Genomic DNA, 13,882 nt, shown 5'->3' on the forward strand with positions numbered 1-13,882 from the left:
TGTCCCACTCCCTTATAATGCTACCTATCCTTTCATCCCACTCTCTATAAACCTATGGCATCCATATATATGCGTAACTCCATGGTAAACAACAGTGAATGGGGAAATAAACAGTACATCTGAAGCTACAGTACTCCACAGTATTACTCCTCCTACGCTGAGGTACATTGATCTTGGAGTAAGTAAGTGGCAGGGTTTCTGGGAGCACAGCTCTAACAATAGGGATGTGAGAGGGGTGAAGTCCTCCTATAAAAATAATTCAAAAGTACTGGTAGAGCAAACCAAGGCAAAACAGAAGCATAAATACAAATGTTTATTGCGTGAGCGCTTTCACAGCTACCATTGCTGCTTCTTCAGACATTCAAAGTCCCATTACCATTCATTTAATTTAAATAAGCAATAACCAATGAAAATACAATTACAATAAATCAATTAAACAATTAATATAAAAGCAGAGTCAGAACAATATAAAAATATACGTATATATCACACTAAATAACACTAAGTAAAAATATGAAATTATACACACATACACACATATATATATATATATATATATATATATATATATATATATATATGTATATAAAAAATGTTATCTATCTAGAAATTCTATTTTTTAAAACTGGTTTAATACAGATTTTATCATTTAAACCTTTACCTTTATTGCCCCCATCCTTATTATCCATTTTTATTCTAAAGTTTCTACCTTATTCTCAAGATCCCTCCCTCGTACATTGTCATATATTACTTCAAAGACCATAAACTTCAAGTTGTGTTCAATACAATGTACATTGACATGTTTAGCCAGAGCATTCGTACAAATAGAGTTATTAATGCTGTAAATGTGCTCTCTAAATCTGTCACGAAGTCTGCGATCAGTCTTACCAATATAAAAACGGTGGCACACTTGACACACAGCTAAATAGACTAAATGCGTGGTATCACAGTTAGCTCTAACATAAAATTTCAAGAGTTTTCCAGTATCTAGATGTAGAAACTCATTAGAGGTGTCTACAAATTGACACCAATTGCATTTGAGGCATGGAAGGGTACCATAAGGGGTAATAAGCCTAGTATTTCCATCAGAAATTTTAAGGCAACATAATATTCTCTTTAAATTGTTCTTGTTTTTGTATACAGACCTAGATTTGTTACCTACCACAGAGGTGACTTCTTTATCTGTGGTCAGTATCTGCCAGTTGTTCTTTATCACATTCTCAATCTGCCTAATGTTACTAGAATGGGTTACTGGAACTCTCAAATAATTCTCTTTTTTCTTTATTTGTCTATCCCATGGGCCTTCAGAATAGTACGGTTTATCCTCCTCACTTTGCAGGCCTGTTATATTAAGTAGAGCTGCATCAACTTCATGCTTACTATAACCTCTATCCTGAAATCTAGACTGTAAATCAATTGTTTCTTTAGAAAAATCGAAGTCATTAACATTAAGTCTAGAAGCTCATAGTCCCTGGCTTCTAACTATGTTATGATAAATGTGTGGGAGTGCATACTCTTTCTATGGAGGTAATTATTCCTATAACAACTTTTTCTAAAGGTTTTGGTAGAAAAAGAGCAATTCTCTGCTCAGAAAACCATTACATCTAAAAAATTAATGGAAACTGTGGAGTAATTCAAGGTAAATTTTAAAAAAGGGATAGTTGAATCTAGATACTCATGGAATGTTATACGAGATTGTTCATCTCCATCCCGTAACAGAAAAAGATCACCTACAAATCTCCGGTAGAAAATAACTTTAAATTTTTTAAAGGCAAAATTGTCCTCTCAATGTGCCATAACAATACTGGTGTAGCTATTGGCACTGGACAAAGTTTATGGTTCTTTGAAGTAATATATGACAATGTACGAGGGGGGGATCTTGAGAATAAGGTAGAAACTTTTCAATTAAAATGGATAATAAGGGTGAGGTGCAATAAAGGTAAAGGTTTAAATAATAAAATATGTATTAAACCAGTTTTAAAAAATAGAGTTTCTAGATAGAATTTTTATATACATATATATATATATATATATATATATAATCTATATATATATATATATATATATATATATATATATATATATGTATATATATATATATATATATATGTGTGTGTGTGTGTGTGTGTGTATAATTTCATATTTTTACTTAATGTGTTATTTAATGTGATACATACATATATTTTTATATTGCTCTAACTCTGTTTTTATATTAATTGTTTAATTGAGTTACTGTAATTGTATTTTCATTGGTTATTGCTTATTTAAATTAAATGAATGGTAATCGGACTGAGTGCCTGAAGAAGTGGCAATGGTAGCCATGAAAGCGCTCACACAATAAACGTTTGTATTTATGCTTCTGTTTTGCCTTGGTTTGCTCTACCAGTACTTTTGGATTACTATTATTGCTGCTCGTTTTGTGGTTGTATTAACTGGTGGTGCATTTGCTCCTCTGGCGGGACTTTGTGTTTTTTTTCTATATATTCCTTCTATAAAAATGATTTAATGAAGTAACAGTGAGCTTCAAACCTTGCTGTTATTCTCTTGCAATAGCAGGTTTTTTGTTTTGTTTTTTTTTGAGTTTCAGGACCTGTAATTTCAGGTCTCAGACTTACAGGAAAGAGACAACTACATGCAATCCTTTCTTTAATTTATGTAGTTTTGTTTCAGTCATAGTTTGCAGCATTGTGACCTACTTCCAGTAAATAACAGTGCCTTGCAGCACATTCCTTGCCCTAACAGACATATATAAATTCAGCATGCCCCAAATATACTAACTCATTACAGCATTTTTCAAATAATTTCTCTTCATATCTCTCATTTTACTATACCTTCTACTGCTATGTCACATTTAGCTTCTACAATGCACAACTTCAAATGTATTAGTCTGACATTTAACTTTATTTTGAATTTATTTTCACGAACACTAACTTAAGGAAACTGCAGCTCATAAATATGTCTGTAAATTTATATCACATTTGTTTATACTACATACATCAAGGTAGGACTGACAATCCATCTGTATGATTTAGATCCTAAGCTTCCTATTTTGTAACATATTTTGTCACTGAAACACATTACCTACTGATTGCACATTTGCTCCATGCAAATACAATTTTAAATATGCTACTGTACTACCAGTGATCAACTGTTGTGGCTACAATGGTGCTAGGAATTTTCTGTGGTTACATTGGTGCTAGGAGCGTTCCTTTCCAGGTCTTCACTTTTAGTAGACCCTAACCATTTGGAACCTTGTTATTAAATGACTGAATAAATAAACAAATGAATTAAAAAAGACAAGGCCTGGGCAGCTGTAATATGGCAAACCAAGTGAATAGCTAGACAAATGTATGACTTTCTTCACTCAACCACAGCAATGACAGAGATGCATTGTACACTAGGGAAGGAGGAAGTGTTGCTCAACTACGAAATACAGACTTCCTGAATGTAACTGTACAACCCGACAATGAAGCACTCTTAAGGACTAGATGTTTTACTTAAACTGCTGCTGCTTTGTATTTAAACTGGACCTGTAGAACTGGACAGCCACTATACACAGATGATCAGATATAATTATTTACCTGCAGATTTTGCATTGTTATAATGATCTCAAATGACATATAAAAAACATTTAACCAACCTTTTACACTTTATACATTCACATTTCATACCTGCCCAACTGGCACTTACTTGATTCTAACTGCCTTTCTAACTCTTCAGGAATTACAAATTTTTCCCACTCGTGTGTTCCTCTGGGCACAATACTGAAGATCCATTCAGCAGCAATGATGCCAATGAGGTACGATAAGTTGGTTTTGTTAATAGTAGTGATAAACAGATGTCCTGAAGGCTAAAAAAAAAAAAAAAAAAGACAAAAGTTTACCTTTTCAGGATACACTGTTTACAGGGCAGTCCACGGACAATCTTCCTTAACAGAAGTGGAACAGTGATAAAAAAAAAAAAAAAAAAAATTTGTCTGAAAAAAGTGATAATTAATCAAGGGCTAGACAACTAATTTGCCAGCATAACAGAATTACCAGGTATACCGAAGGGTAAATCTTCCTCTGACTGGGGTTGCACTAGGCATATGTCGGATTTTCCATATTGTCCTGGCATGCACACAAACTAGAAAGGACATTGAGTACCAGTCCTAAACAAAAATAATGTCACACAGCATGGGACCTAAGAAGAGCTTTACTGCAGTATTTTACACAAGTTATATCTGGGTCTAAAAGAAATAGCAAAAGTATAATAAACCAAAACAAAATGGCAGCAGGTTCTAAGCAGACTTGACAAAGTAAAATACAACTAAAACTACATGCTTATTAACAGGTTGATCCAGGTTTCATAATAGATTTGACACATTAAGAGACACTGACCGCTTAAAACATGCACACCTTACACACACATTATTTTTCACCTTCTGTGAGATGGCATATATATTTTTAAATACCACAAACAACCTATTACTTGAGGGTAGAAACACGGAAAAGACATACTCTAAGAAATGTTATATCAGTTCAAACATGTCCATGACTTAAACTCTATCTTTTCATTAATACCTTCCTACTTTTACCTACTAAGCACTAACTATGCAATCAGTTGATGATTTCACTTGTGGACGATAAGAATTGAAAATTAGAAGTTATGTACCTACCATAACGTTCCATGTTAGTTGTCTTCTCTCGCCTTCTTTCTTGCTGGATGGGTTCGGAGCCGAGGCACTTGCTAAGCTCAAAAGTCACTTCCACCAGCTTGAGGCAGCCCTATATCCCATGATGCAAGGCGGTGATTACCCAGATCTCGTTTGGTATGCTAGAGGAAAACAAAAATAACTACTATCTTCCCCCAAGGGAAGAAGAACAACTAGCCTGAGAAAAACTGTAAGGGGAACCCAGGTAACTAAGTGCAGAGCTAACTGGTGTCCAAGGGAGGAAAAACTCCCAGAGAAGGAGACAGTTCAAGGTCTGTCCAGGCTAGGGGGACAGGAGGGAGGGACGCAAGAAAGAAGGCGAGAGAAGACAACTAACATGGAACGTTATGGTAGGTACATAACATCTAAATGTTAAGTTGTCAATCTCGCCTTCATTCTTGCTGGATGGGACCACGTCCCTAGCACCTCTATCCTGGGTGGCTCAATGGAACAGACTCTTGAGAACTGTGGAACCAAAACTCGCCCTGTCCCTGGAGGCCAAATCCAATTTGTAATGTAAGACGAAGGTATGAGGAGTGGCCCAAGTGGCTGCTGCACAAATAGTGTCTAAGGGTAGTCTAGCCTGAAAGGCTGTAGATGTGGCTAGGCTTCTGGTAGAATGTGCTTTCGGTGTTGTGATCAGCTGTTTTCCCCTAAGCTGATAAATGTAAGAAATAGTGGAAGACAGCCATCTGGATAAGGTCACCTTAGAAACAGGGAGACCTTTCTTATTTTCAGCATAAGAAAGAAAAAGCTGATCAGACTTTCTATATTGCTTTGATCTGTCCAAGTAATATCTGAGTTGGCGATGAACATCTAGGCAATGCAATTTTTGTTCCGCCCTGTCAGAATAATTGGGAAAAAATACTGGAAGATCAATAGATTGGTTTAAATTTGTCTTAGAGGCAACCTTGGGCAAAAAAGACGGATTAGTTCTCAAAGATACTCTATCCTTGTGGAAGACCAAGTACGGGGGACGAACACAGAGAGCATGAAGTTCAGACACCCTTCTAGCCGAAGTAATAGCGACCAGAAAGAGTGTCTTCCAAGAGAGAAATTTTAACGAGCATGTAGCAGCCGGTTCAAAAGGGGGAAGTATTAAGGATGCCAGCACTAAATTTAGATCCCACTGCGGTGGAGGATTCATAACAGGGGGTTTAAGTAGGAAGATCCCTCTGAGAAAGGCTTTGCAAAGTTTGTGAGACATAATGTTCTGGTCTGCAAATCCAACATGAAAATTCGAGATTGCTACCAGCTGGACTTTAACTGTGGAAGAAGAAGAACCAGAGTGAAAAATTTCAGCTAGAAGTCCAAAACTGACTGAATAGGGGCAGTGAACGGATCAATGTTCTTAGACCTTGCCCAAAAGGAAAAACATTGCCATTTGCTAGAGTAAATCCTTCTGGTAGAGGGCTTTAGAGAAGCTACTATGATATCCCTAACAGGATTAGAGATCATAGGAAGCCTGGCTAAGGAAGGAAGTGGAGCAACCAAGCAGTGAGGTTGAGGGAACGAATGGACCGGTGCAGTTGACCCGACTGGTGGGTCAGAAGATCTGGAACTGGGTCCAGATGCCAAGGCTGCACTACAAGATGTCGATGAAGAAACAGGAACCAAATTTGTCGAGGCCAGTAAGGGGCAATGAGAATCAGCTTGGCTCTCAAGTCGGTAGCTTTCTGAAGCACTTGAGGAATCAACGGAAAAGGGGGAAAAGCATAAAGAAGTCCCCAGGGCCAATCCTGGGTTAGAGCGTCTCTGGGGGGATGGCCTGGAAGTGGAAAGAGAGAGAAGAAGTCTGGGCATTTGCTGTTTTGGGGTGTAGCAAAAAGGTCGCAGCAAGGAGGGCCCCACTTCTGAAAAATCTCTTCTGCTACAGATTGTTTGAGAGACCACTCATGAGGCATGAGTATAGCTCTGCTCAATCTGTCCGCTATGATGTTGGTTTTCCCGGGGATATGCGTTGCAATCAGAAACCGCTGAGAGGAGATCGCCCATTGCCAAAGTCTGAGAGCTTCTCGACAGAGAGGATAGGACTTGGTCCCGCCCTGTTTGTTGATATACCATACTACGGACATGTTGTCCGTGTGAACTGCGATAGTTCCTAAAGGAAGAAAGTCGTTGAGGGCTTGCAACGTTAAAAGCACTGCTCTCATCTCTAGGACATTTATATGCAGGTGGTATTTGAACGGTTGCCACGTGCCATGGACCATCCTGCCCTGATAATGCCCCCCCCACCCGATCAGGGAGGCATCCGAAGTGACTGTGGCTACTGGGGCCGGGGGGACAAATGGTCTGCCCTGATGGACTAGGGGGGAAGAAATCCACCAGGATAGGTGGCTCTTGCAGGTCTGTGTGACAAGGATCTTGTGACGCATGGGCAACTGCTGGAAGGACCATTGGGTAAAACAACATCCACTGTAGGAGACGCATGTAAAAACGGGCCAGAGGAAGAAGTGTGATGGCAGCTGTCATTAGGCCTAACACTTTCAGGACCAACCTGGCTTGAACCTTTTTGCTGAATAGGATGATCCGAACCTGATTTTGGATATCCAGGATTCTTTGATTTGTTAGATTTGCTGACATCCGCGTAGTGTCTAGATCTGCGCCTATAAAGGTAATAGATTGGCAAGGCGATAAGGAAGAATTTTCGAAGTTGACAGAAATCCTTAACTGACTGCAGAGACGTAGAGTGTAATCCCTGGCCCGGAGAAGTTGATGCCTGGTGGTGGCTGTGAGGAGCCAGTCATCTAGGAATCCCTGATATCTCAGGTGAGCTGTGACCGCTGCCATGCATTTGGTGAACACTCTGGGGGCTGTGGTGAGACCAAAGGGCAGGGCTCTAAATTGAAAATGACTGGTCCCCAGCCGAAAGCGGAGAAACCTTCTGGAGCGTCTGTGGATTTTTATGTGATAGTACGCATCCTGAAGGTCTATAGAGCACATCCAGTTGTCTTTGCCCAGAAAGGGCAAAATCGATTGAAGTGTGACCATCCGAAATCTCGTCTTTTTGACAGACTTGTTTAGTCTGCTGAGGTCTAATATTGGTCTCCAGTCTCCCGTCTTTTTGGGGACCAAAAGAACCTTGAGTAGATTCTGGATTCTAAATGGCCTGCTGGAACTGGCTGGATGGCCCTTTTCTCTAGAAGTTTTGAAACCTCTAGCTTTGCAATTTCCCTTAGACCGGGTGGAACGTCTGGAAGGGATCCTTTTTGAGGGAAGGGGCTTTTCTCGAAAGGTATTCTGTAACCCTCGGATATGATCGACTGTACCCATTTGTCTTGAGAAAGGGAAAGCCAGGCTTCTGGGTACAGTGACAATCTCCCCCCGACTGCCTCCAAGGGTGGGCAGTCGGGCAACACCTCAGGGATGCTGGAAGGGCTTGCCAGAGAGAGGCTCTCTGCTGCCCTGGTTCTGCGGACCCCCTCTGCCCCTAGGGCGGCGTCTGTTGTTATTACCCCCCTCTGCCTCTGGGGGTAAACTGACCACGTGCGTCAGGCGTGACTCCTTGAGATTTTCGGAACCACATTTTCCCTCCCTTCTGACCTTTGTGGTAAGGTCTTGAAGGGGTGGAGAAATGGACTCCTACGGCAGAAAGAGTCTTGCCGTCTTGCTTGCACCTGGTCAAAGTGTCCTTCACTTGAGGTCCAAACAAAGTTGTCCCATCGAAGGGAGAGTTTGTGAAGGACGCCTTAAAGGGGTCTGCAAAATTGCAAAGTCGCATCCAGGACTGACGTCTGAGAGCCACTCCTGTGCCTGCAGCTCTACACGCTCCATCGGCTGCATAAGAAATGAGCCGCATGGAGGAGTTAGTTATGGAATTTAGGATTCCCAGCTGAGAGGCAATCTTCTCTTGAGCCCCAGCAGCTGATGGATCCTGTACCACCTCACCCAATTCCTTGAGGATATCTCTTTGAAGTCGGGTGAAGTGACATAGATAATTCAGCAAACGCATAGCAAAGGTCGCTGAGGAAAACATCCACTTACCATACCTGTCCATGGTCCTAGACTCCTTGTTAGGAGGATGGACCGGTACGGAAGGATCTGCAAGTTCTTTTTTGGTGGCGGCCGCCACCACCATGGCATCAACCGGGACACCTTTGGTGAGAAACTGTTTTTCAGTGGGGGCCGTGATAAATTTAGAAGGCCTCCTGGGGACTGGTTCCACAGAATCAGGAGATGCCCACGCCTTTCTAGCTATCACGTCCATGAGGGGGTCGAAAGGCGGAGACACCCAGGAGGTGGAGGGTCGAGATCCAAAAGCCTCCAGGTATACCGACTCATCCTCGGAGGGGTTAATGGAAGGCCAGTTCACCCTCTGTTTGAGGAGTTCAAGAATGTCTGAAAAGGAGACATCCTCAGAGGGGGATCTTGGGGACCCCTCCGACTCATCTAAGTCTGTATCTGATGTCGTAGACTCAGGGGAGTCTAAATGCTTCCTCTTGCAGGTCCTCTTACGCGGGGGTTCCCCTGAAGGATCAGGAGAAACCTCGGAAGAGGAAGGTATTCCCAATGGGGAAACCTGGGGCGATGGATCTCTGGGTCCGGGAGCAAGAGAGTGGGAAGAGATATCTATAGGCACTGAAGAGGGAGGAGCTAAAGGGACCGACTGTTGACTGAGCTCGGGGGCTAGTACACTCCTCATCACCTCGGAGGCTCCCCTCCCGGGGAGGACCGAGAGCTCCCGCTCCGAGGAAACAGGAATCCCTGGCCCCACCGAAAGGGAAGGCTCCGAAGCAGATGTCGGTGCCGAGCTTACCAAATCCGAAGCTCCGAGGGGGAGAACGGGGTCGGACAAGGGTCCGATGCCACTCGCCCCCCTCGGAGCCGACAAAGGAAGCCCGACGACCAGATCCCTCCAAGGACGGTCTCAAGGAGGAGATAGGAGTCGAAGACGACGGAGCCGAAGGGAGTGGTATCGGCTCCGAAGCACCGACAGTCACAGTTCCAATAAGCTCCGGCTCCGAGCTCTGAAGGAGAGTCGAAGGAGGAATTTCTGGGGGGTGTGGAATAGCGGTCTTCTGCTGAGACGGGCTATGAAGCATCTGGGCCAGTGCCTGTGATTTCAGCAGTCTACTCACCACTCTCTCCAAGTCATGGTCTGAGAGTCTGGAAGACCTTGAGGATCGCCTCCGATGGCTCTGCTCCGAAAGTAAAGGAGAGGCCGGAGCCGAATGAATAGATTCCAGCAACGGAGATCTGGATCTCTTTCTCGACGGAGCCATCGGAGCCGAAGAACCTTCGGTTCCAGTTGGAGCCGACAACTTGTCAGCTCCGAGCTGAGTCAGAGATGTGTCGGCTCCAGCCGGAGCCGACACAGGCATGGAAGCAAGAGTATCGGCGCCGATCGGCGCTGATACCGAACCTTCAGAGAAGGAAGGATCGGCTCCAGCTGGAGCCGATCTCGACTCCGAGGGAGTCGGATCCAAGGACGAAGGCTTGGACACTGAAGCCTGGGCCTTGGGAGGCTTTGAGGGCTTCCCCGAGCCGGACTTAGCCGGGGAGCTCTCAGGCTTTAATAAGCCCCTGAGAATGAGTTTGTTTCTACGTTCCTGCAGGACTCTCTGGCTGAAGGAGTGACAAATAGCACAGGAGTCCTGCAGGTGTAGGGGTCCCAGGCAGTAAATACAAGAAGTGTGACCGTCTGTCAGAGACATCTTCTGACAGCACGAGTCACACTTCTTGAAGCCTGAGACCCTAGCTTCTTTAGACATTACTGAGTGTCTACACACACACACACTACACACTCAGTCCAAAAAAATTAAATTAGTTTAATTAAACCGAGTACAGGGAAAAAAACATAGACACACACAACAAACCCTGACAGGAAAAATATAGGAGGGGTAAGGACCTAAGGCCCGACTAGCAAAAAATATAAGTAAAGGGAACGGGACACTAACGGGAATAGGGCTAAGTGAATTGAGGAATTAACTAAGTAATATATATATAAAAATAAGGTAATGGGGTGGACTAAAGTCTTAGAAAAGGTAGAGAAAATTTCACTTACCAGGAGCTGGTAAAAAGTTACCTCATGAGCGAAGCGGCAAACGAGATCTGGGTAATCACCGCCTTGCATCATGGGATATAGGGCTGCCTCGAGCTGGTGGAAGTGACTTTTGAGCTTAGCAAGTGCCGAGTCGGAGCCGAGGATCGGCTCCGAACCCATCCAGCAAGAATGAAGGCGAGATTGACAACTTAACATCACATTTTTTTACAAAACACAGACATACAGAAATAAAAAGAATTTTGTTTATCTGCCTTACTGCTTGAACTTCAAGTTATTTTAATATTTTCACTTAAAACTACAGTTAGGTAATACCATTAAAGTAGATCTTCACTGCTTTTGCAGCATGCACCACTGGCAACAGAGTATCCTTCAATCGGGGGTGTCAGGAAACCTCTTTTGCTACAACACTGCCAGAATATCTTCCTTCAGCAGACTCTTAATACTTTCTTTCTACTAGAGTATCTAGCAACAGTTCTTATACCCAAATGTATTTTCTGCATATTATAAATATGGTTTAACATTGCACAATATGTTAAGTATCCAAGTCTCTCACATAACTGTGTTACAGATAGTTGTTGTACAATTGTGTAAACTTACATTACAATGTGTTTTGCAGCACTTACAACTTGTAAAACAAGTTACCAACCAATTCTAGAAGACCACTACATATGGAAAATGAAATTATAGGTTACAGTACTGAGGATTAAAGACTTTCATTTGAAATGACAGTGGAAAAGAGCATAACCTACACATCAAATATCTTTTACATCCATCCCTTCTTAATGTACCAAGGGCAGTCCTACCAACCATCTTCACGACTCCCCTTGTTCTTAAGGTTCAGAAGGATCTTACTTTCTTAAGGTTCAGTAACAACTAAATGAAAGCTCCACCCAAGCTGGAACTTCCAATGAGTGACCTCCCAAACCTCTTGAATCAGAGGCACATGGGATATATGCAAATTACCCTTATGAAAACCAGGTGTTACAGCTAATTGGTGACTCTGAATTTCCATGACTTGTTTCTTCGTTTTAATGGACAATCCATTATCATTAGGGTGACTGCAAAATATCCCAAATAACAAATTAAAACGATGAGTGAGAAGGTCACACACAAACAAAACAATCAGTAAAAACTAAATGAAAACTCCAGCCAAGCTGGAACTTCCAATGAGTGACCTCCCAAACCTCTTGAATCAAAGTTGATGCTGTGACTTTTGATAGTTTACAGATATGCGTAAGGAAAGGCAGAGCTATAAAAAGTAATCTCTGGCTTTTATGAAGGATTCTGTGGTCACTGCAGTAAGAAGCTAATCATCCAAGTGATGGGAAAACATGAATCCTTTTGCTACCACTATCATGTACTTAGTGAACACCCCGGGCACTATGGTGAAACAGAAAGGCAACGCTCTGAATTGGAAGTGACTGGTTCCTATTAAAAAGTACAGAAACCTCTTGGACTCCTTTGCAATCTTTATGTGGAGGTAGGCATCCTGGAGCTGTATGCTGTACATCAGTCATTTGCCTTGAGGTGTGGTAAAATTGCTGACACTGTGACCATCTTGAATGACATACTCTTTACAAATTGGTTTAGGCTGCTAAGATCCAGAACTGGCCTGAGGTCCTTATTCTTCTTCAGAACCAAAAAGAATCTTGTAAAAATTCCTGATCTGCTGTGGTCTAGTCGGAACTCCCGGATGGCTCTTTTTTGAAGGAGGTAAGCAACCTCCAGTACAGCCTCCGACCTTTGGTAGGGCGGGACAATGGATAATCGCCACTTCTGTGGAGTTGGTATTCAGGAAAGGGACTTGGAATAGCCTCTGAATATGATATCTCTCACACATTTGTTCGACATGATGGCTGTCCATGCAGGAAGGTGATAAGTTAACCCCCCGACTGTTTTCAGAAAGACAGTCTGGCAATCTCTCAGGGGTGCTGGCACGACCTTTCTGGAAAGGGTTTCCTAAACTCAATTATGTGGACCTTTTTAATCTTTTGGTCGGCATCCATTAAAGGGCCTGCTTCTGCCACTGCTGTCCCTGTCTGACGAGCAATCAAAGGGATTTGGAACCCCCCTATGATTTTGATTATAGGGTCTTCTTTCAGGTTCTCAAACTTGACTCCTATGTCAGAGACAGCACTTTCCCATCCTGTTCACACCTCATGACTTTTTCCTATACCATTGGTCCAAAGAAGGAGGAAGCTTTGAAACCATCTGCAAAATCATAAAGATGAGTCAGGCTTGGTGTATCATAGTCAAGCCAGTGCTTGACAATCTAGCTGCTCCTTCAGCTGCATTACAGTATAACCACATGGACAGATATGTGATGTTGAACATGATGTTCAAGATAGTCTGTAGCTGCTTGGAAGACTCTCAAGTCATGGGCTGTCACAAAGTATCCATCACTTGTTTCATTAGATATATTTGGAATCAGTTCAATTAGGTTAAATAATTTAATGCCCTCAGTGCAAATGTGCCTGATACATATGCATACTTTCTCATCCTGTTAATCATCCTAGACTTTTTAGTAAGAGGATGGACAGCAGAGGACTTCTGTGAATTATTGTTTATTATCCATTGTAATGATCACGGAATTCACCAAAGGACCTTAAGATCAATACTGTCCATCCTTAAGTGGATGTAACACTATCTAGCTTCCTAAGGGTGGCCTCAGTTATGTCAGGTACCTGACATGCCTATAAGACAGTCTGCAGGAAGGACTACCCAAAAGGTAGAAGGAACAGAGCTGTATGCCTCAAACAACACTTCCTCAGATTGAGATGGTGGGTCAGGTGGCCAAGATCCCCTCCGCTTCATTAATTCAAGAATTTCACCAAAAGTGATGTCTTCTGGAAGGGAACAGAGGGTACCTTCTCTTTCATCCGCATCAGTGTCAGGGATTATTAACTTTCAGCACTTATCTCCTACTAAAAGGATTCTAAGTTTTATTTCAGGGATTTATATGTCAGAGGCACAAATACGCACATATGTTACTGAAATACAGTTCCCTAAGCTTATCTGAAGAACTGCTTAATTACGGCGATGAATGCCAATAATTCAAGACTACGGTTAAGCTACATTGTAACATCAGTTTTGTGTGTGATGTATTTCTGATGCTCTGCTGAGAAGAGTCTGCAGAGGCAGGGCAGACTGGACAGTCTACATAAGCAGTGCTGCAAGCATGGAGT

At 42.3% G+C, this 13,882-nt stretch overlaps 1 protein-coding gene across 1 annotated transcript in view; it reads right to left on the minus strand.

Annotated features, from left to right (window-relative positions):
• The window catches only part of COQ3 (coenzyme Q3, methyltransferase), a 308,544-nt gene that overhangs the window by 108,146 nt on the left and 186,516 nt on the right, over nucleotides 1–13,882 (minus strand). The window contains exon 5 of the mRNA XM_044065834.1: nucleotides 3,691–3,850. Within this exon, the coding sequence (XP_043921769.1) occupies nucleotides 3,691–3,850 (160 nt within the window). The remainder of the gene's footprint in view (nucleotides 1–3,690; nucleotides 3,851–13,882) is intronic.

Source organism: Protopterus annectens, chromosome 1.part0, assembly GCF_019279795.1.
Source record: "Protopterus annectens isolate FY-2018-M chromosome 1.part0, PAN1.0, whole genome shotgun sequence".
NCBI lineage: Eukaryota > Metazoa > Chordata > Ceratodontiformes > Protopteridae > Protopterus > Protopterus annectens.